The following is a 23,499-nucleotide window of genomic DNA, read 5'->3' on the forward strand; positions in this document are numbered from 1 at the left end:
ATGTTGTTGACATTTTTATTTAAAGTGAATTGGCAACTTGTGAGCTATAAGCTATTGGTGTGTTTGTTTAAAGTGAATTGGTAACTTGTGAGCTGTGAGCTATTGGTTTTTTGTAGGATGTTGTGAGCTTTGTTGGTTTGTGCATAAAGTGCATTGTGTGAAGATAATTGTGTTGAAAGTGAATTGTTTAAAGTTTAAAGTTTAAAGTGCATGACAAATATCTGTCAACTTGCAAGAAAAGACAACAAATGCACACATAAACCTGCTATTCAACACATACACCTGCTATACATACACACATAAACAAAACTATATATGTTTAACTGCAATAATCAACCACATGACATTAACTAGCTAAAATAATAATTTTGAACACCTGCCATTAAGTTGGGAAATTGTATACATATTTAAGGTGGCATTGAATAGTCTTTGATCAACCACCAGTAAATATAGGGCATTTGGTACAACAACAACCAAAACAGTTGCACTTGCCCTTATTTACAAAACTTACAAAAATACAAATAAATCCCAATAGTGTTTTAACAGCATATATAATCAACAAATGTCTGTCCTGCCATTGTCTACAAATTACTTATAACCCTAACACTACATAACACAAAACCATATTGCCCTAACACGACATATACATAGCAACAAAAGTGTCTTGACATAGGCTTCATTTACTGCCCTTGCCCATGCATCTCCCACCACAGTTGACTTTTCTACCTCTTGTTTTACATTTATGTGTCCTAGCTGCATTACTCTTTCCTCTTAAAGCAGCTCCTTTAGTAACATGTGGTCTTATAGGCTACAAAGTACAAGAATTCACATGTTAGCTACCAGTATCACAGTTTTATGAATAAAACATTAAACATAAAGCTATAGTACCTGTGATGATGGTGCTCTAGTGTCCTATGCTTATGTAGGGGTGTGTGGAGCTGGCTGGCTTGAAAAGAACCAAGGAGCTCCTTTAACTATGTACCTGAAGTCTAAAGAGTGCCACTAACTTGGTTGTTGTGACCATGAAGTTTGAGCTGGTGGCTGTGACCCTGCTACCTAATTGAATGAGACCATAGTGTAAGGCTGATGTGGTGGTGGGGGCTAAGATGATGCTAAGGGTTAAGATGAGGATGGGGCTTGGGATGCAAATTGGGCCTGAGATAAGGATTGAGCCTGTGATGAAGATGGGTGTTGGGATCCTTGTCTGAATGTAGAAGGCCTTCCAATTGGCTGCAACCAAATATGAGCATGTTTATAGTGTCAGTTATTGGCATTTTGCATATAATAAAAAAAAATTGTAAAAACTTACAGATGTCTCTTTCTGCAATCTCTTCCTCCTCTCCCATGGTGTCTCACTAGTGACATTGACCTTGCATCCCCTTCCATTGTGCCATTCCTTTTAACACCTTCCACACCTTATTGGCTTGTTTGCTCTAGACACCCTATAAAGATTCCTTGGCTTATCATCATCTCTCTTCCTCTTTATAGGTGGCCTGCCTAGTGGCTTATAGATAGTAGGTGTAACAGGCCTGGGTTAGCCACTTGAGATCCACTTAGCCTGCCTAGGCATGGGAGGTATGGGTGTCTTGTATGTTTCCACAAAAGCATCCTTCTAGTAGCATGGATGGGTGTAATCCTCTGGTTTCTCATGATTCACAAAAATGGCTGCAACTCCATGCTTGCAGGGAATTCCTGTCAAGTCCCATACTCTACAACTACATGTCCTCCTTACCAAGTCCACCACATGGCTTTCCCTCTCATTGTCAACCTCATACACAAATCTCCCAAATGGCATTGCATAGAAGTTATTAGACTCTAATTTCAATTTCTCCAACTTGTCCTATATGCTTGGACACAACTTGCCACCATACTTTTTTATGCCAATCTTCTTTATATACAGCCTACTCATAAGCCTAACTCTAATCCACTCTAACATTGATAATATTGGCTTGCCTCTAGCCTTCACAATCATAGAGTTAAAACTCTCACTCAAATTGTTTACCATACAAGCTCTATATCTGCAAGGTACTTCCAAGTTTCTTCATCCAAACTCTTAAGATGCTCCATCCCCCTCTCAAATTCCCTGATTGATGTTGTGCCAGCACACCTCCACAGTACACTCTTCAACTCCATGCCCTTGTGATTAACCTTGAAATTCTTGTATATGTGCTTCATACAATACCTGTGCTCTACAATTGGAAATAGAGTCTCCATTACAAGTAGAAGGCCTTGCAATCAAGTAAGCAAGTAAGCATTCAATGTCAGCAAGTAAGCATGTAAGCATTCAAGTAAGCAACTATGCAAGTAAGCAAGTAATGAAGTCATAAACATGAGCTAGATGATAATACCTTCTACCTGTAACTGATGAATACTAGATTTGGCTCCTCTGGGTTGTAAATGTCATATGCAAACTGCTCCAAGAACTAGATCCAGCTATCCTTGTTCTCTTGCTCGACCACAACCATTGTCACTAGGAATATATTGTCATTTCCATCCTTAGCAGTCGCAGACAGTAATTGCCCACCAAACCTACCCTTCAAATGGCATCCATCCAGCCCAACAAAGGGTCTATAACCACCTAGAAAGCCAACTTTCTAAGCATTGTATCTAATGTACATCCTTTTAAACTTGGGTACTGCATTCTCATTTTCCATCTTTGTCTGTATTATCACCTCACTTCCTACATTTATCCTCATTATTTTTGCATAATCTCTAAGGTTGTGTCTGGATGGCAACATTTGGATTTGGATTTGAAATCCATTGATTGAAAATTCCTTGATTTGAAATCCCTTCATTTTGAAATTCTTTGTTTGGATCTTTTCAAACAATGAAGGATTTGAAATTCATCATTTGAAATTTCATTGTTTGGATACGTAAATTTGGATTTGGATTTGAAATTTAATTGTTTTGATACTTAAATTTCATTATTTTTCTTAATCATTCTACATTTTTATTTTAAATAAATGAGGTAATATTAATAATCCAATTGACAAGATGATGATTAAAAATTTTTAGTCATAGCCAACTAAAAAAATATCTTGCCAGCTATTGACAGTTAAAATGTTTTATATCAACTAGAGAGGACACCCAAATGCATGGGTTTTTATTCACAACATTCAAAATCACAAACTAAAAAATTATTCTAGAGTTATTAACAACTAAAAAGTTATATATCAAGAGAAACAGATTAAATACCCAAAATATGTGTCTTTCACACAACTTCCGAAAGAACAAATTAATGAGGACTAAGCAAAAGTCATATCCACTCCTTTTTATCATCATCATTTGAAAGACTTTTCAAAAACTTAAAGTCTTCTACAACTCCATGTATTAACTTCTCAACTATTTTTATTATTTTAAGTTGCATGAGTCTAGGCACTTTTGAAACCATTGCATGTATCTCTTCACCAGAAGATTGGGGTTACTCTTGATTTTTCTTTGCTGTGAAGTACTCTATTATAGATGAGCAATACTCTTTAATAGAGGAACCAATTTTTGCAACAACTTCAATGAGTGGATCTTTCCTACTCCTTTTTCTTTGGTGAGTCTCAGCTGCAGAACTTGTTGATGCAGAATGTTGATGTGGTTGTTGTCTAATGGGAGAGTTCACCTCATTTTCTCCTTCCTCAGCTATAACTTCAACTGCTTCGTTCATATGTTCTACAACAATGCCAATATCTCTATCCCTCCCACACAAGATCTCAATATCCTCCCAATTGTCAAAAACTTTGTTTTTATAAGGACTTGCTTTTGAATTTTTCTAAAGAAGTAAAAAAAGAGATTAGCATATTAGACTCTGCTTTCATGGCATCATGTTCTACAACCAGTTACCATGTATGCAAGAAGAAAGTTTCCAATTATGCAAAAACAGTTGAAACATATTTAGCAATGACTAATGTACTGTTACTAGCTACTATACACTTCTACTTTTAATCATTACAATCTCAAAAACTTAATTGAGAGCCAATAGTGTTATAGTTCAATTGATACTTCCTGGCATTTTTAATTGAGACATGCATCTCCAAGGTTCAAATCTTCCCAAATAATTAGAAGAACTTAGGGGAGAGAGTTGTTGGCGGCAAACCTTGGAGTCATGGCTATGATGAGGTCTAGGAAAGTTGTGGGACTCGATGTCCAAATACTTTTGCCATGAAACTTTGCTCTCTTTAACCTCTTGAGAAACCTCCTCATTTCTTACTTCATTAATGGCCTCTACTAAATTTTCAGACATGTCTATGACAATCTTATAATTATTACCGAGTGAGAGAGAGAGAGAGTTAAGAAAGGTATGTCTGGTTAAGAGAGTTGGCACTTAAAATCTTATAAGTGAGGATATTTATATGCAAATGAACATGGCAGAGTCAAGAATGATAGCTTGTAATTGTAACATTGATATACACTTCAAGACAAACTTCAATTAAGTTATAGAGAGATTACCATAAACCCGTACGTATAAACACAATCATAAGTAAGCAACTAGGACAGGCCCCACCTACAATAGGAGTCAGTCTACTACTCCATCCTTTAATGTACCTCAATTATTGAGATTTTTTTTTCTTCGAAACTAATTATTGAGAGTTAATAATAATAATAATAATAAAACTCATTAATATATATATATATATAAAAGTATTAATTCTGAGAAGACAGAAGTGAGAAAGCTTTCATCCCATGATGCCATGAAAGCAGAGTTTTCAGGGAAACCCAAAAACAGTGCCACAATTGACAAGCTTACAAATCCTTCACGGGCTGCGAAAAATTCCTATGCTACCATTTCAATTTCCTTCTCTTCTCTAAGAAAGTTCAAGTGCATGATTAAGGGATTGGTGCCATCTAATCTAATGTACCTTGCCTCCTCACCTACCATTGCATGATGCTTTTACCAAAGCACCATCTCAGTCGTACAGCCTCACCGAAAAAATTCAATAAATACAAGAGCTGTTTACACACACGCAATAAGTCTTGAAAAAAAATGAACCAAAAGCTTATAACAATTCACATGCTCTATTTATGTAAATCCACAGTTCATAGAAGCATTTAATCAAACACATAATTTGCATTACAAACCCACAAACGAAAATAGAAATAGACAATAAAGACAAACTCAAAAAAAATCATTGAAAATACTATGAAACAAAACCCACAAACAAATCTAACAAATCCCAAACAAAACTCATACAAAAATCAAAGGAAACCCAAACAAACCCAAAAAAAGAAAAAGAAAAAAAAAGGCCTTTATGATTCAAATTTAGTAGAAAGAGAGAAATAAAGAAGATAAAGAGGAAGAAAAGAGTTGAGAGAGACAAACCTTGCTGCAAGAAAGAGAAAGAAGAAAAGCTTGGGCAAGGAAGAGAGAGCATGACAGAGTAGCCAATGAAGAATTGAGAAGAGAGCACAAGCGTGAGGGTTTGGCGAGGGATTTCTAAATTCTTGGGTTTGTGAGGGGATTTCAAATCCATGGATTTGGGCCAAATCCAAATCCATTTTTTTAACTTACCCAAACAAAGGATTTTGATTTGGGCCTCCTCAAATCCAAATCCAAGTCCATGTCATCCAAACAGATCATAAGTAGGCCATACTGAGCCTCTTCATTCCCAGTGATCAAACTCCTAGCTGCCTTCCTTGATCTATATACTTGACTAAGACTTAAATCAACTGAAATCTGCTGCATCACATGGTGCTTAACACCTGAGACCTCCCAGTTAGGATTCTTACTAAAATCCTCCAAATACCTGTTTGCCATATAGACTGATGTAACTTGCTCATTTTGAAATGTTAGGGGGCACGTACACTCAGGTTTAAGTGTCTTGATCTCAAATGTGCACTCTCTAGTCACCATTAAGGCATAACACCTACATCCATAATTGTTCTTACAACATATAGAAATCTTCTTCTTCTCATTCAACTTCCACTTGATATCAATGTGATGCTGAATCACATACTCCCTCAAAGCCTTCCTAAAAACCTTGGAGTTTGGAAACTTCATCCCTTATACCAACTTAAAATTTGTCATATCAGTCCTCTCATTGAATCCTGGTTTGCCAGGTCTCTACTCATCATCAGAACCATCAACACTTGCAATATCATCCTCTAAAGCTGGGTCAACTCACTCTTTATCTAAATTTATGTTTGGAGGTGGAACATTGCTTGGCCTAAGTGTATTTGTGTTTGACTAAGGTGTATTAGTGTTTGGCTAAGGTGTATCAGTGGTTGGTTAAGGTGTATTAGTGGTTGGTTAAGGTGGAATAGTGTTAGGCTCAAATGGAACTGTGTAAGGTAGAGAAGACTCACCAAAAATATCATCAGCAAAGCCTTCTCCTTCCAGACCTTCATTCAACCAATCAAACTCCTTCTCTACCCCCACACTAGCATCACCCCCTATAGCAGCTCCTGCACCACCCCCTGCACCAGTTGCTACTCCAACCCCTGCACCCCCTGTAGTAGTTCCTACACCAGCTCCTGCTGCACCAACCCTTTGACCAACACCATCAGAAACTTCAACTGCAAGTGAAGCAAGACCACTCTCCACATACAATATGATGGTGTCTCTTGGCCTTCCCTCATTAAGCTTACACATGGACACCACATCTTTATCATCTTCTATCAATCTCAAGTCTTGCACCAAGTTGCCCCCAAGAGCTAAATAATGAACCCATCAATCCCCAATTCCTCATATTTACCTTCTATTTCAAAATAACTAAGCCTATCAGGATCCTTATACACTATTTCAACTTTCCCACCAAAGTATTTTAAACTTGGGTTCCATAGAAAAGTACCCCCCATAATAAACCTCAAATTTCACTTCCTCATCATCCATCTGCAATAACAAATTACCATTTGACACTTACACAATTAACAATTAAAGAATTGTAAACAACAGACACATAAAGAGTAAACACTTGTATGTTTCTGTTTTGCTTTTGGGATAAAACACACACATCAGAGGGACCACATTTTCTACTTTGCTTTTGTTTTTGTTTTACTAGTAAGCACATGCAAACACTAAAATTTAAACCCAACAGAAACTTGGGTCCACTATGAGACACAATGACCATGATGGACAAAATGTCCCTAAACAAACATAAATCCAAACAACAGATGGTCACATTTTTCATAAACATCAACAAACATAACCAATATTCTCATTTGTTACATGTAATATTGACTATTGACTGATTACTCAAAAAACTATAAAACAATCACAAGGCCAAATAGAAATCTCGAATAGTGACTGATTTCGTACCAAGGTTTTTAGTCCCTCAAACAACCCATTGCTCGTCTAGGTTTATACTTGTAGCACAATTTCAATTTCAATATCAGATGCAGAGTGGGGTTTTTCATGTTTCTAGGGCTCGTGAGGAAAAGATTCAATGGTTCTTGTTTTTGATTTGTGTTATGTTCTGATTTTTAATAAAATGGTGCTTTTCTAACGTCTGAGGGTGAGGTGGGTAATGAAGAGCAAACGGATTGAAGTTCGGGTGGGCAAAGTGTTAAGTTTTAAACCATGGGTAGGCAAAGTGAAAATGGCTCAAACCATAGGTGGGTTTATTGTAATTTCCCCTTTTATAAATAATAAAAATGATCAACCTAATGAGGTTGGAGGGATTTTTTAAAATAAAAAAGGATAATGTCTTAAACCTTGTATGGTTTTAGAAACATAAATTATATTTTGACGATTTTTACTTCGATATATTTTCAATTCCTTTCTACGCTTTCCATGTATTTGTGGGATGTAGATGTTTGAGTAATTAGTTACTTGGGTTGGTGAAGAATCTAGATATGGTTGGTTGAGTTGTTATGGAGGACTTGCCATGGTAGATGGAAACAAAGGCAAGAAGTAGGTTTGGAATGTGGCCAAATAGCTTCACAAGGATTTTAAGGATCAAGAAATGTGAAGGGTCTGGCAGTGAGATGGAGGCTTGGACACTGACGAAGAGACCTGGGAGGACGTAGATAGACTAACGTGTAGGACTTGCTTGCCACTAATCTTCTTTTTTTGTTTTTTTTGTTTTTTTGTTTTTTTTTGTTTTGTTTTTAAATGGGTGTTTTAAGGAAATATTTATTTTTATTCTTTTGATACAAAGATAGAAATTATACCCTGACCTAATCAAAGTGTATATACGTATGAAGCTTCCTCCTGGAGACTTGAACCCCGACTCTTTCCCCCCATACCCCACAAGCACTTGTACTTGTAAAGTGACCATCGCACCAAGGATGTGTGGTGGTTAAGGAAATCTTTATGAATTCTTTATCTAAAATATAATTTGTTAATTTTTTTTTAATCACTAATGTGGCACTATACCACATCAGTTAAAAAGATGTCATGTCACTATTCCATTAGCCACATAGACAATAATACTAATGACAATTAATAAAAGGACTAACAATGCTCATTATTCAAACTTAAGGGACCAATAGCACTCACTTAAAACTTAAGAGACCAATTACGCTTACAGAGTAAATTTCAATGACTAATAGTGTAGTTTCGCCTAGATCTTAAGGAGCACCAAAAAGTATATATTTTAATTTTACACCACTACTAACATCATTCCTACAAAAAAAAAAAAAAAAAAAAAAAAAAAAAAACAAAAACAAAACAAAACACTAAATGTCATGGACCATGTCAAGTTATCAACCTCCTTAAGTGCATAAGTTCCTATTGCATTTAAAATAATAATAAATCTAGATTATTTAGAAAAATAAACTAAACAAAAATAATTTTAAAAATAAATATAACATATTAAGTAAAAAAAGGACAAGTAAATATTTTATAAGAATTACACCTCAATCTCAATCTACTCAACGTTGGTAGCAAATTAGCACTGCAAATATTCATACTTGCGAATTTTAACTTAAGTTGGCCAATTTCATTAGTATCTGCGTCTACAATACAACATTTTAATATAACTTGAGTGTACTATGGGGTTGAAGGCCCAAATCATCCATTGGGCCTTTGGCTTTGGCTGAGGACATGAGTTGTCCAAAGAGGAATAAATAACTATGTGTTAGGACATATGTGTTTCACTTGTTAAGACTATATGTCATGATTTTATGTAATTGGCTTATCCTTTGACAAAACAAACTTTACTTGTATTTGGGTGGATTTAGGATGTTTTAAATACTTCAAGAAATCTTATTTCAAGATCAAGTATTGAAGCTTTCAAGTCTGTTCAAGAAAACAAGTTCAAAGTGCAAAATCATTAAAGCTCGACAGTTGGCTCGACAGCTGTATCTATCGAGCTTAAGGAAGCTGTTCTTCATTCGGTGTGCTCAACACCTGCTCGACACCTACTATCTGTCGAAGGTTAAGGTTTTTAGAATTTCAATATGATTTTCTTGGGATCAGTGAATGTGTCTTTGGGCCTTCTTTTCTCCTAAACCTAGACATATAAAGGGATCAGTTTAAGGGCCGTCAAAGTGTTCACAAGTTGCACAAGCTTTGAGCAAACTCTGTTCAAGCAAATTGTGGCCGGAGACGAAGTTCTTGCCCTAGTTCATCTCTCTCTCTTGAAGAAGTTACTATGTATGTGCACCTTAGGGTTTTGTGACCAAGCATCTTCTTGATCTTCATCGTGTGGATAAACTGAAGAACTTTGCAACCAACAACCTTCTTAGTTGGTGATTAAAGTCGCATACTGGGACCCGCGCAATTAGTTAGTCAAGTACTAGGAGTTGTGCATCTGAAAGGGGAACTGTCACTACAGAACAAGTCCAATTAGGTATTGGGGTAAGGGTTCAACTGCAGGTTGGTAAGGTACTTGGATTCCTTTACTTGTAACCGCTTGTTGTGATAATAGTGGAGTTTCGGGAGTTGTAACCTGAAAATCACCTGATAGGGTTTTTGCCGTTAGGTTTTCCCCATTCGTAAACAAATCACCGTGTTATTTATTTTCCGCTGCATATTTAGTTTATTGGTGATTTGTTTGTGCTACCACGCGTTTGCATGATAAATTGATTAATTAATAACTTGGCTAATTAATTAATTAATTTCTATCACAATTGGTCATTTAGTTTGTGGCCTATCAAGTGGTATCAGAGCAGGCACACTCTAATTAGGGTTTAATCTTTGCTGTATTGATCCATTGACCCCTGTTTGTCATGGATAGAGGATAGTCATTAATCATACCTCCTTTATTTGATGGCACTAACTATGTATACAAGAAAGTACGCATGAGAGCTTTCTTGCAGTCTTTAGATTAGAAAGTGTGGCAAGCTGTGGAGATAGGCTGGACTAAGCCTACAGAAGTGCCAGCCGACTGGGATGATGCCAAGATTAAGGCGGCAAACTTCAACACCAAATCTTTGAATGCATTGTTCAGTGTTGTCACCAATGAGGAGTTCAAGAAGATATCCTCCACTGAAACTGCCAAGGAGGCTTGGACCATTCTCCAGACAACCTATGAGGGTACTAAGGCTGTCAAGAACTCAAAGCTTCAGAGGCTCGCTACAAGCTTTGAAGAGATAAAGATGGAGGAGGATGAGTCTTTCGATGAGTTCTATGCCAAGCTAAAGGACATAGTGAACTCATCCTTCACTCTTGGGGAAACCATTCCTGAACCCAAGATTGTGAGGAAAGTGCTCAGATCTCTGCCCGAGAGATTTCATGCTAAGATTACGGTAATAGAGGAATCAAAGGATATTGACAAGATTCCTCTAACTGAGCTGGTTGGAAACTTGCAGACCTACGAGCTAGGGTTGACAAGAATAGGCAAGTCGGGTAAAAGCAAGAGTATGGCACTGAAAGGGCAAGAGCAATGAAACAGATGAATCTTCTGATGATGAAGATTCCAAGATGAAGTCCTACATCACCAAGCAGTTCAAGAAGTTTATGAAGAACGCCAATGGAAAGGGTTTCAACAAGGACCGCAGGTAATCCAGTTCTACTTAGTTTAAAGGCCAAGACAAAGGGAAAAAGGATGCTAAGGAAGGTGGTCAGTACACTGTTCCCTCAGGACCTAAGTGCTTTAGGTGTCAAGGCTTCGGTCACATGAAGCATGAGTGTCCTACATACCTCAAAAGCATTGGGAAGAGCAAGACACTTGCTGTTACCTTGAGCGACACTGAACCTGAGGATGATTTCGACAATGAGGATGACGAAATCTTAAATGCCTTCACGGCCCCGATCAATCCTACTGATGGGATTGTTGAAGATGTGGTTGAAGAAGAGGAACTGGTGGAATCTAAGTTTAAGAAGATGGATGATCAAGATGACATCCATACTGCCTATGAGAAGCTGTATAAGCTTTCTGAAAAGCATGAGAAATTATATAGGCTAACCACCAAGAAGCTCAGTGATGTGGAACTTGACCGTGAGGAGCTTTCCACAAATTTTGATGAGGCCAATCAGACTATTGGAGCACTGAGATTCAAGAAAAATTTCTTGGCTGAGAAGACCAAGAAGCTTGAAGCGGAACTGTTTCAAGTTAGAGCTTAATTGGAGAGGACTTCAAGCGCAAAGCTGGATGAGATGCTGAGCATTCAGAAATCTGCTTCAGATCAAACAGGTTTAGGGTATGGACTTTCTTCTTCTAATACTGCTTCTTCTAATACTACTGTTTTTGTTCCTCTTGCTAATAATGTTAAAATTGAGAACATTGAGATTAAAACTGAATTAGCTAGTGAGAACTTAGACAAGGGTAAATCTATCTTAGGAGCACCCCCTAAGCCTGAGAAGAAAGATGTTAAAAACCCTAGGGCTAAGAAGGCTAACTCTCAAAAGCCTAAATAAAAGAAGCAGCATCTTTGTCATCATTGTGGAGTTGCTGGTCATACTCGACCAAATTGCTACAAGTGGCTTGCCACTCAATAGAGCAATGGCATGATAGCATCTGGGAACTAGAATTAGCTTCAATCCTCTCTCGCTCCCCTTGGTGATCTTCTCAAAGCCCTCATGTTCCTTTCGAACTTGAACGGTTTTAATTCTTCCCCTTCACTGCCGATTCAAGGGTTTGCTAGACGGATAGGTTCTTCCAAGGTGTGGAAGGAAAAGAGCTCCAAGTGATTCTGTCACTTTTCTCTCTCTCTTATTGTTTTTATGTGTGCATTACTTATGTGTTTTGCTTTCATGTTTTGAGTCAGTCTAGTTTTTATACTTTGTTTGTTTAACATGTTTTTGTTTGGTTACTTTTCAGTTTTGCTTTGTTTTGTTTTTCATATAAAAATAAAAATAAAAAAAATTGAAAAATCAGAAAATACAAAAACAGTGTGTGTTTTATGTACATTGGTACTTGTATACCTTGGATGGCCATTGAAACCAAGTCTTCTAAAGTTTGTATCACTTGTAGCTTAGATGAGCATCTCTATGCACAACTAAGCAAGTGAGCTTTGTGGTTCATGTTTGTGATGAGTACGATTAAGTTGTCTTTTAAACTTAACACGCATATCACTTTTTTTGACAGGAAAGACTAAAAAATCCTATGAGAAAGGCATAAATAACCATCTCACCACTGTTGCCCATCAATCATAATTTGACACATGTATGCTTCGGCATAGCGAAAGTGCAGTGTCAATGACATTTATATGCTTAGGCATAGCAAAATTAAAATTTCAAATATCATTGGGTATTTCTTTTCCTTCTCTAATATGCCTATGCATGATATGCTTAAAAGAAAAATATGCAAAGAATCAAAAGCAAAATGATAAAAAATGCTTTAAACATGATTGCAAGCGTGTATTCTAGGAGATGTGGGAGTTATAGGATGTACCTCAAAGGTGATAGTCCCCATCAAGCAGTTATGATTGTGTGTGAGTTAAAGTGATTTTCTCATATCTCAAATCGTCATAACATGTATACACTTATGCAATCTTGCGATATTTTTCACACACAACACACAATATTCTTTGCTATTCTTGATACATGTGCAGGTACAATGTGATTTGGCCATCACGAGGTTTTACATGTATTAATGTATGCTCACTAAACTGTCTAGACTTATTTTGAAATATAAAATTGGTTAGACATGTTTAGTGTGTATGTGTGTTTTTGAAGATCCATGTGCTTAATTTTTTTCATTTGAGAGATGTTTTTGAGAGCTTAATATGTTGATTAGATCATTGGTTGAGTTGCATGTTGGATTGCATTAATGACTGTGCTTTTCACATCTAGAAAAACTGTTTTTAAAAGCTGACTCGACACCTCCTCGATAGCTGGTTATCTGTCGAGCTTCCTTAAGCTTTTTCTTATCACAATCTCGCCTGCACCTCGATACCTGGTGGATCTCTCAAGATTGGGTTCGTATGCTCGATAGCTTCTCAATACCTGGTGGATCGATCGAGCTTCTGCTCTAAATTCTGGTGTGTTGATCCTCAATACCTCCTCGACACTTCAGTTGTCGACGAGTATTTCCTTGACATCTCCTCGACAAATCTCTCGATACCTGTCAATACCTACATCTGTCGAGATTTACTGGCTTTCCTATATAAAGCCTCTGCGCAATCCGGATCTCATTTCCATCGATCTCTCTCTCGATACTTCTCTGTTTCTCTCCCAAAAACACTCTAATCTCACTCCTTTCTTGGTTATCAAGGATTTTACAAGGTTTTTCAAGTTTTTTCTTCACTTGGCAAGCTTCTAATCCCTTCTCATTCATGCATTTCATGTTTTGAAACCTAGGATTTGGGGTTTTTGGAAATTTTTTGGGTTTTTCAAAATTGATGAGATTTCATTGAAATTTTGGGTTGGGTTTTTACTTAAATGTGTTTAAAACCTCATACATTGCATCACATTAGCATTATAATAGTATTACCATGCATTTAGATGTGTGCTATATGTTTGTGTATTGATAGGTTTGGATTGGGCTGAGCCCATGATGCAATTTCCTTTGCATGTCACATGTTCATGCATTTCCCATGCATACGTACTTTTTTTCCAATATATTTGATATATTTGAAAATGTTTGGGACTTTTTTGATTGTCATTCTTTCTCTCCCTCTCTGTTAGTTTACGTTAGTCGTGTCTATGGCACCTAAGCGTAAATCCACCCCAGCCCGGAACCCTCTTCATTTCGGTGTTTCCTCTTCGTTTGATCCTTCCCTATCTCATATCCGATTCCATGATGATGATGCCTTTAAGGCATTTTTGGAGAACTTTTCTAGACGAGGCATTCATTTGGAACGCCAAGTCATCTTGACAGATTTTGCAGACACCGAGCTTCCCTCTGTCATTCATAGTAAGGGATGGGAGTCACTGTGTGACGTCCTGGTCACCTGTCCTCTCGTGCTTATCCAGGAGTTCTACTCCAACATGCACGGGATTAATTAGTCAATACCTCTTTTCTTCACTCGTGTTCGGGGTATGCGTATTCCTATCACACCGTAGTTGGTTGCGGATGTGCTTCGGGTCCCTAGGATAGAGTTTCTTGACTATCCTGGTTGTGAGCATCTAAGGACTGTGTCCAGGGATGAGCTCATGTCTGCTTTCTATAAGCGCCCTACTGCTTGGGGTGAGCGTCTTTTTACACCATGTCGACCTTTTGCTAAAGATTCTAGATTCATGAACATGGTGATGACTTTTGTTTTGCATCCCCTCTCTCACTATAACTCCATCATAGAGCCTCGTGCTTGGTTTTTGTTGTCTTTTCTTGAGCATCTTACCATAGACTTCCCTTCTTATTTCATTCTGTCTATTATAGATGTTCATCTAGATTCGGCGACCCTTGATAAGCTCATCTTTCCTTCCACTTTCACGAGGATTTTACGTCATTTTTCTGTTCCTTTTCCCTCTTCCGACCATTTTACCATCATATGTGCCATAGATTACGCTACCGTTAAACATAGCGAGGCCTAGCTTCGGTTGCGGCAATCGGATTCAGCAACTCCTTCCTCCTGTTCCGCTCCATCCCGTTCGGCTCCATCCACATCAGCTCCTCCTTCTTTTTCGGGCGATGTGTCTCTAGGAGATATCATGGCGCAGCTGCAGCTCATGGATCCTCGCCTCGATACACTCTCTATGGAGTTGTATTAGGTGAACGTTCGTGTCGATCGTATTGCACGATGACAGGCGTCTATGGTTGGCTTTGCTCTTGAGGCTACTCCTTTACCACCTTCTCCCGTGGCTTCTACTTCTGAGGATGAGAATGATGATGATGGTGATGACGATGATGCTTCCGATGATGATGATGGAGATGCTAGCTCTGCCGATGAGATGTCTACTTGACACTCTTACCCTTTGTCATTTGTGACAAAAAAGGGGAGTAGTTTTGGTATGAGAGTAGTCCATCTTAGGGGGAGAGTTAGTATAGGACCATTTTGTTAGGGGGAGTGTTGATACATTTTGAGGGATGTAGTGAGGATAGTATGTATCTTTTCTTTTCTTTCTGTTTAGATACATTACTCTTGTACATGAGGTCTTGTGACCATTTATAGACATACATTGTACTTATCTCCTTATTTATATTGATGTATGTTTTATTTCACCTACCATTTCATGTGTTGTTTCTTTTCTCTCTTTATATACATGTTTCTTATACTTGTATGCAATCTATTATTTCTGTTTCACACAAAGATGCCTTGATGAGTTTTGTTTAAAATGTTTCAGAAATACAGGTTGTCAAAGTCTACTTGCCATAAACTCTTCTTGCAAAGTTTTTCAAGAGTTTGTGTTAGGATAGATTTTATTGTATTCAACAAGTGAATATGAGTTGAGTGATTTATGACTTCTCTCATATGTTCATTTGTTTGTTGTGGTTTTGTCACGGATTGCCAAAGGGGGAGATTGTTAGGACATATGTGTTTCACTTGTTAAGACCATATGTCATGATTTTATGTAATTGTCTTATCCTTTGACAACACATTTTACTTGTATTTGGGTAGATTTAGGATGTTTTAAATACTTCAAGAAATCTTGTTTCAAGATCAAATATTGAAGCTTTCAAGTCTGTTCAAGAAAACAAGTTCAGAGTGCAAAATCATTAAAGCTCGATAGCTGGCTCGACAGTTGCATCTATCAAGCTTAAGGAAGCTGTTCTTCATTCAGTGTGCTTGACAGCTGCTCGACACTTGCTATCTGTTGAGGTTTAAGGTTTTCAGAATTTCAATCTAATTTTCTTGGGATCCGTGAATGTGTCTTTGGTTCTTCTTTTCTCCTAAAAGTAGACATATAAAAGGATCAGTTTAAAGGCCGTCAAAGTGTTCACAAGTTGCACAAGTTTTGAGCAAACTCTGTTTAAGCAAATTGTGACCGGAGACGAAGTTCTTGCCCTAGTTCATCTCTCTCTCTTAAAGATGTTGCTGTGTATGTGCACCGTAGGGTTTTGTGACCAAGCATCTTCTTGATCTTCATCATGTGGATGAAATGAAGAACTTTACAACCAACAACCTTCTTAGTTGGTGATTAAAGTCACGTACTGGGATCCGCACAATTGGTTAGTCACGTACTAGGGGTCGTGCATCTGAAAGGGGAACTGTCATTATAGAACAAGTCAAATTGGGTATTGGGGTAAGGGTTCAACTGTAGGTTGGTAAGGTACTTAGATTCCTTTACTTGTAACCGCTTGTTGTGATAATAGTGGAGTTTCAGGAATGGTGACCTGAAAATTACCCGGTGGGGTTTTTGCCGTTATGTTTTCCTCATTCGTAAACAAATTACCGTGTTATTTATTTTCCGCTACATATTTAGTTTATTGGTGATTTGTTTGTGTTACCACACGTTTGCATGATAAATTGATTAATTAATAACTTAGCTAATTAATTAATTTATTTATATCACAAGGGGTCATTCAGTTTATGGCCTATCACTATGGGTGATACAAATTTAGAATATTGTAAGAAAAAATGAGTTAAAGATGGTCCGAGGAGGAATTTTCTCCTCGGACATTATAAATCCAGTTCAAATATACATTTCACTAATGAGGGTGACCTTCGAAGAAGCTCCAGTGATAAGGACGTGCATCATAAGCATACAAAGGAGATGGGAACTCAAAAATATCGAAGGGAAAGCTGCTACCACCGCATTGAATATACTACAACTGCTTTTCTGGCCGCATTTATGTTGAAGAGACCCCTGAACAGTGCTGCCTTGACTACCACAACTCACAGAAAGCCAAAAAAGGTGTCTGATGGGATAGGTACTCAAGTAAGGGCTCAAATGATCAATAAGTGTAGGATCAAGATGGCCCAGAAGGAGCTATATAATGTAAGAGACCCTCCAAAAGGAAGGGATTAGAAAAATAGAGAGAGAACACTGTAGCAATCATCAATTTATAAAAGTGAGACCTCCTCGAACTGTAAGTTCATTGATATTAGAATCTCTTATTTGCGTTTGATTGTCATTTAATTTAGTACTAGTCGTTGTACAACTCATTAAGGCCTAGTTCTTTAACCTACTCTCTACAAATTCATTATACTGGGCTCACTGGGCCAAGATCATACACTTTGGGCTTAGGCTGCAAAACGGGTCCTTACAGGAAGGCTAGAGAAAGCTCTTTGCTTGACTATGGAGCAGTGGAGATGTAAGTGTGGTTTGAAGATTAGGCATTAGGTTTGCTTGTTTGGATTTTTTTTTTTTTTTTTTTAAGTTTAGTAGCTTCAACTTGTTTTGTCACTTTGTGTAAGTAGACCAGTAGTGTTACTGTGTTAGCAACTTAGTAGTGTTAGAGTAGTGCATATATAGTCAAATCAAATATCTTGCTTTGTTTAAATGTTTTCAATTTTCCTTTCATTTTATCTTTTTTTTTTTTTTTTTTTTTTTTAATTTTAATAAATGGGTAGTCAACTTGTCATGTGACTCTTATTGGCAATAAAAAAATTTGAATAGGTCGGGTCAGGTTGACCTGCAAAAAAACAGGTTGAGTCACGAGTTTATTCATTTTTGCTTCATGTCAAAAAATTCAGGTTCGAGTCAGTAAATTCTGACCCGTTTTGCCATATCTAGGAAAAATTGCTATCCGCCTAGCCCTAGTTAGATGTGCATACGGAGATCCGTAGATGCAAAGACATCTAACTTGGTTCATGGTCCTTAGACTTCTATGCTAACTCATGTTAGAAAAATCAAGTCTAATAGTCAAGGCCCAAGCCCAAGGCAATGATATCACTAACAATTAAAGTTTCATTGGACTTGATCACCTTAATGTCCACTCCCTTCCATAATTGGGTTAAGCTTCCTACAAATCCTTCTAATTGCACAACGTGACAACTTTGAAATCTCATTTTTCTTTTAATCTATTGTATTCTACTCACACTGGCTTTAGTTTCAATTAGGCACTCTGAGTTGTACTCTTTTTATTATTGCCCTTAGTGCTCTTAACTGTCAAGATCCAGTTAGCCTATCTACATGCAGTTCCATGCTATAGAAATCATAGCGAGATTAGGGGCTTAATAAGGCTGGTCTCCTCAACAATTTGAGATAGTTTAACAAGATCAAGAGCAGAATAGATATTACCTTCATTGTGGGCTTAAGTTGAATGCTTCGCAGATTGAAGTCTGTCCTAAATTTACCTTCCTGGGGAAGAGACCCATTAGAGGCTCATCTGGTTGTTGAACCCCCTCCAAACTCATTTTAAAACCTTGCAGTAGATCATGGTTGTTTGCCCATAAATATTTGGGCCTAGATGTGGAGGCTGGGCCCAGTTAAGCTTAGAAGTAGCACACTGCGAGCCACTAAGGGCAACATTAAAAGATCAATGAGTTTTCCTCAATTTTATAAGGTACTTGAATTGATGATCCTAATTATACCTTCGTCTACAGGACAAAGAAATGACAAGGATAATCCTGGAAACCGTCCAACCAATGATCGTCATCAGGCTAGAACAAACTCGTCCGTCCAATCATTAATGAAGCGTTACAAAGCAATGATGAATTTCTATACCGTTGGGGAAATAACCCACCATTAATGTTCTATAAAGGTGTTACTGATATGAGAATAAAATCACCATTAAGGTAGCCCCAACGGCTAGAAGGAAGAGGAAAACACTTGTATAAATACCTACCGATAAGGTCCAAAAGAAAAGGTACATATGCACTCAAAACATTCTACGTCAAACATTCTGTTATTCTAGCCATTCTAACTTTGGCATCAGAGACCTTGTGGCAGGCGCCACACTGGTGACCACTTTCTTTCTTTTCATAGCTTGACTTGTTGCAGGATCAGGATTGGCTGAGGACGATTCCCTTCAAGATGAACATTTCTACTGACGATCTAAGCATCATCAGTTTGGCACCGTCTGTGGGGAACTTCTTAGCAATTCTTGAGCACCCAGTTCGAGAACACAACTCCATTCTTAATAAGTCCAAATGGAGTCCAGCACTAACCCAGATCCTACCGCATTGGTTTTACAAATTCAGTCACTTGTAGCCATTATGGAAGAGCTTACTAGGTAGAATCAAGAGATGATGCAACAGGAAGGTAATTGTCTAGAGACCAATAGGGATGATGAGGGGAATAGTCACAGGAGGCGACCCAGCACCCCAGAAAGTGCGAGCTCAGATATCCTTAGGGAGATGAGAAAGGAGATAGATGAACTGAGAAATGCCATCAAGGGAAAAACATATCAAAGTCTGGATAGAATGGTCAAAAAGACGGACTCACCTTTCACTTAGTTGTCCATGAATGCCCGGTGCCTTCCAAGTTCCATCTACCACAACTCGAGCCCTTTGACGGATTGAAGGATCCACTGGATCACCTCAACACCTTCAAAATAACTCTGGGTTTCCAACAGCCCCTTAATGAGATCCTATGCCCGCTCATTTCCTACCACCTTTAAGGGGGCAGCCCGGGAATGGTTCACCAAGCTACCAACATCCTCTATTGACAACTTCGAGCAGCTAAGCAGTGCCTTTGTTTGTCACTTCGTTGGTGGGCAGCACCCAAAAAGGCAGGACGACCATTTGCTCACCATCAAGCAAGGAGAGAAGGAAACTTTGAGGTCCTATGTGTCACGTTTCACTTGAGGAACTTTAGAGGTAGACGAAGCAGACGACAAAGTACAACTAATGGCCTTCAAGGCTGGGTTGAAGTCCAGGGATTTTGTGGCCTCCTTGGCAAAAAACCCCCTAAGACAATGGCAAAGGCGCTTCTGAAGGCATAGAAGTACATGAATGCTAAGGACGCCTTAGCAGCCATAGATGGGATAGAGAAGCCCAAGGAAAAGAAGAAAGAAGATGACCGAAGAGGACAAAAAGGGGATCGAGTGGATCGGCAGAATATTGAAGGAAGTAGAAACAGGGATGACAAAAACCCTCGTCCAATGAAATTCACGCCTCTAGTGATGCCCGTTGACCAGATCTTGATGGAGATTAAGGACAAGAAATACCTGAAATGGCCTAGGCCATTACACTCGTCACCCAACGTGTGCAACAAGAGGAAATACTACCGTTTTCACAAAGATCACGGGCATTACATAGAGGATTGCCGAGACCTGAAAGAGCAAATAGAAGAACTCATATGGAAGGGGAAATTGCACAAGTACGTGAAAAGAGAAGATTCGAGCAGGTATAGGGACAGAGGTAGAGATCAACATGAAGTTTCTCAGAGAGATGAGGATAACATACAACCTCGTCCACAAAGTACAATAGGGGAAATAAGGACCATCACGGGGGGGCCATCCAAGGGAAGGTCGTTCAATTCCCTCAAGAAATCATACCAAAGACAGGTGAACAGTGTCCATAGTTTGCATCCTCTGAAACAAAGACGGGTTGACCAAGACATGTATTTCTTAGAAGAAGATGCCAAGGGAGTAAAGCAGCCTCATGATGACCCGTTGGTCATTATGATCATGATTGAAGGATTCAATACCAGAAGGGTTCTGGTTGACAATGGGAGCTCGGCAAACATTATTTACCTTTCTGCATTCCAGCCGTTCAAAGTGGACCCAAAGAAACTTCATCTTTTTGAGTCCCCCCTCTTCAGTTTTAGTTGAGATAAGGTGTATCCCCGGGGAAGAGTGACACTAACAGTCACAGCTGGTTCGCATCCCCTCCAGGTAACAAACAAGCATAATTTTTTGGTAGTAGACTCACCCTCATCCTACAATGTGATTATAGGACAGCCTACCTTTAATCGCTAGAAGGCAGCCACTTCCACCTACTGCTTGAAAGTGAAATTCCCAACAGAACAAGGGGTTGGCGAGATAAGAGGAGACCAGGTATTGGTAAGGGAGTGTTATTAGGCAATCCTAGCCTCAAAGGAGAACCACACGTGGATAATTGAAGACAAGACGCAAGAAATTGTTGAGAAGCTGGAGACGATAGAGTTGGTTGAAGGGGATTCTACAAAGACGACTTGAGTAGGGACGAGCCTAAATCCCCAGATGAAGAAAGAGATCATTGGCCTCCTAAAAAATAATTTAGATGTTTTCACATGGAGCCACAAAGAGATGCCGGGTATACCACCCAACATCATCCAACACCGCTTAAAAGTAGACCCGAGAAGAAACTTGTCCAGCAAAAAGAAGAGTTTTTGCCCCTGAACAGAACAAAGCCGTCATGGACGAAGTGAGCAAACTGCTCGCTGCCAACTTCATCAGGGAAGTCTATTATCCCGAGTGGTTGGCCAATGTCGTTATGGTCAAAAAAGCGAATGGGAAATAGAGAATATGCGTTAACTTCACTGATCTAAACAACACTTACCCAAAGGACAGCTTTCCCTTACCAAAAATCGACCAGTTGGTAGACTCAACTGTCGGGCACAAGCTCCTCACCTTCATGGACGCATTCTCTGGGTACAAGCAAATACAAATGGCAAAGGAAGATCACGAAAAAATAGCCTTTATCACCAGCCAAGGGCTCTACTAATACAGGGTCATGCCTTTTGGTTTGAAGAATGTAGGAGCCACATATCTAAGATTGGTGAACCAGATGTTCAGCAAGCAGATCGGGAGGAACGTAGAAGTATACGTTGATGATATGCTCATCAAGAGCAAAGAAGAAGAGAGCCATTTGGACGATCTCAGGGAGACATTCAACATGCTTAGACAGTACAACATGAAGCTAAACCCATCCAAATGTGCCTTTGGAGTCTCCTCAGGGAAGTTCCTTGAGTTCATGGTGTTGCAAAGAGGGATAGAGGAAAACCTTGAAAAAGTGAAGGTTATCCTCGAGATGTCGTTTCCAAAGACGGTGAAAGAAGTGCAATCCCTTACAAGAAGAGTAGCTACCCTCAATCGGTTCATCTCAAAGGTGACGGACAAGTGTCTTCCTTTCTTTAAGACCTTAAAAAAGGCCTTCGTATGGACGGAGGAATGCGAGGAAGCATTCTAGGAATTAAAACACTACCTGAGCAATCCCCCACTCTTGAGTCCGTTTAAGGAAGGAGAAGATTTATTCCTCTACCTGGCAGTATCCGTAACTGCAATCAGCGCAGCCTTAGTTAGGGAGGAGAACAGGATACAACTTCCAGTGTACTACATCAGTCAGGCTTTTCAAGGAGCTGAAGCCTAATACCTGAAGATAGAAAAGATTACCTTCGCTCTAATATTGGCCTCGAGAAAACTCCAGCCATACTTTCAAGCTAACCAGATCATAGTAATGATGGACCAGCCTATCAAAAGAGCGATGAAAAAACCTGAAGCTGCTGGACGAATGGTATAGTGTGCTATTGAGCTTAGTCAATTTGATATAGAATACCGCCCCCAGACAGCCATCAAGGCTCAGGCACTAGCAGACTTCATAGCAGAATTCATCGACTCTAAGCATGAAGAAAACCACGAAGAACTTTGGATGATCCATACGGATGGCTCGTCGACCTAGAAGGGAGGTGGAGCAGGTGTCATCATCACCTCCCTAGAAGGAGACATTTTGAAGTATAGTGTCTAGCTCAGGTTCCCTACAACAAATAACCAAGCGGAGTACGAGGCTATATTGACAGGACTAAGAATTGCTAGGGCACTTGGAGCTAAAAACATTTCATTAAGGAGTGATTCACAGCTCGTCATGGGACAGGTTAGAGGAGATTTTGAAGCAAAGGAGATAAGAATGCAGAAGTACCTCAAATTTACGAACCAGCTAATAAGCAACTTTGATCATACAGAATTTGTTCAGATCCAGTGAAGCCAGAATGTTGAGGCTGACGAAGTCACACGGGCTGCATCCGCAGAGGATCAATCAAGGGCATATGATTGGAGATTGGAAGAACAAAATTTCCCTAGCATTGAACAATTTTAGACCTTCGCTGTACACACTCGCTCAGGGTGGACGACTCCTATTCTGTCTTACCTTAAAGACAGGCAATTACCATCGAACCTGGAAGAAGCCAGGAAGATCAAGAAGCGAGCTGTCAGGTTCACCATACTCAATGACGAGCTCTACAAAAGGGGTTTTTCCCAGCCTTACTTGAGGTGCATAGAAGAGGAAGAAGCTAAGTATGTTCTAGAAGAAGTGCATGGGGGAATTTGCGACCACCACATGGGGGCAAAATCCCTCATCCAAAAGACGATGAGGGCAAGTTATTTCTGGCCCACAATGCAGAAGGACGCAATGGATTTTGTCAAAAGATGTGATCGTTGCCAGAGGTACGGAAATGTCCAACGGGTCCCGAGGGAAAAGATGACGACCATTTCCTCACCTTGG

At 39.0% G+C, this 23,499-nt stretch overlaps 1 protein-coding gene across 1 annotated transcript; it reads left to right on the forward strand.

Annotated features, from left to right (window-relative positions):
* The first annotated feature begins 20,027 nt into the window (after window positions 1–20,027).
* Window positions 20,028–20,852, forward strand: LOC126727697 (uncharacterized). The gene has a single exon (XM_050433622.1). It carries the CDS (start codon window positions 20,028–20,030, stop codon window positions 20,850–20,852), a length of 825 nt encoding a protein of 274 aa, XP_050289579.1.
* The last annotated feature ends 2,647 nt before the right edge of the window (window positions 20,853–23,499 follow it).

The sequence above is a fragment of the Quercus robur genome, chromosome 5 (genome assembly GCF_932294415.1).
Source record: "Quercus robur chromosome 5, dhQueRobu3.1, whole genome shotgun sequence".
Classification (NCBI taxonomy): domain Eukaryota; kingdom Viridiplantae; phylum Streptophyta; class Magnoliopsida; order Fagales; family Fagaceae; genus Quercus; species Quercus robur.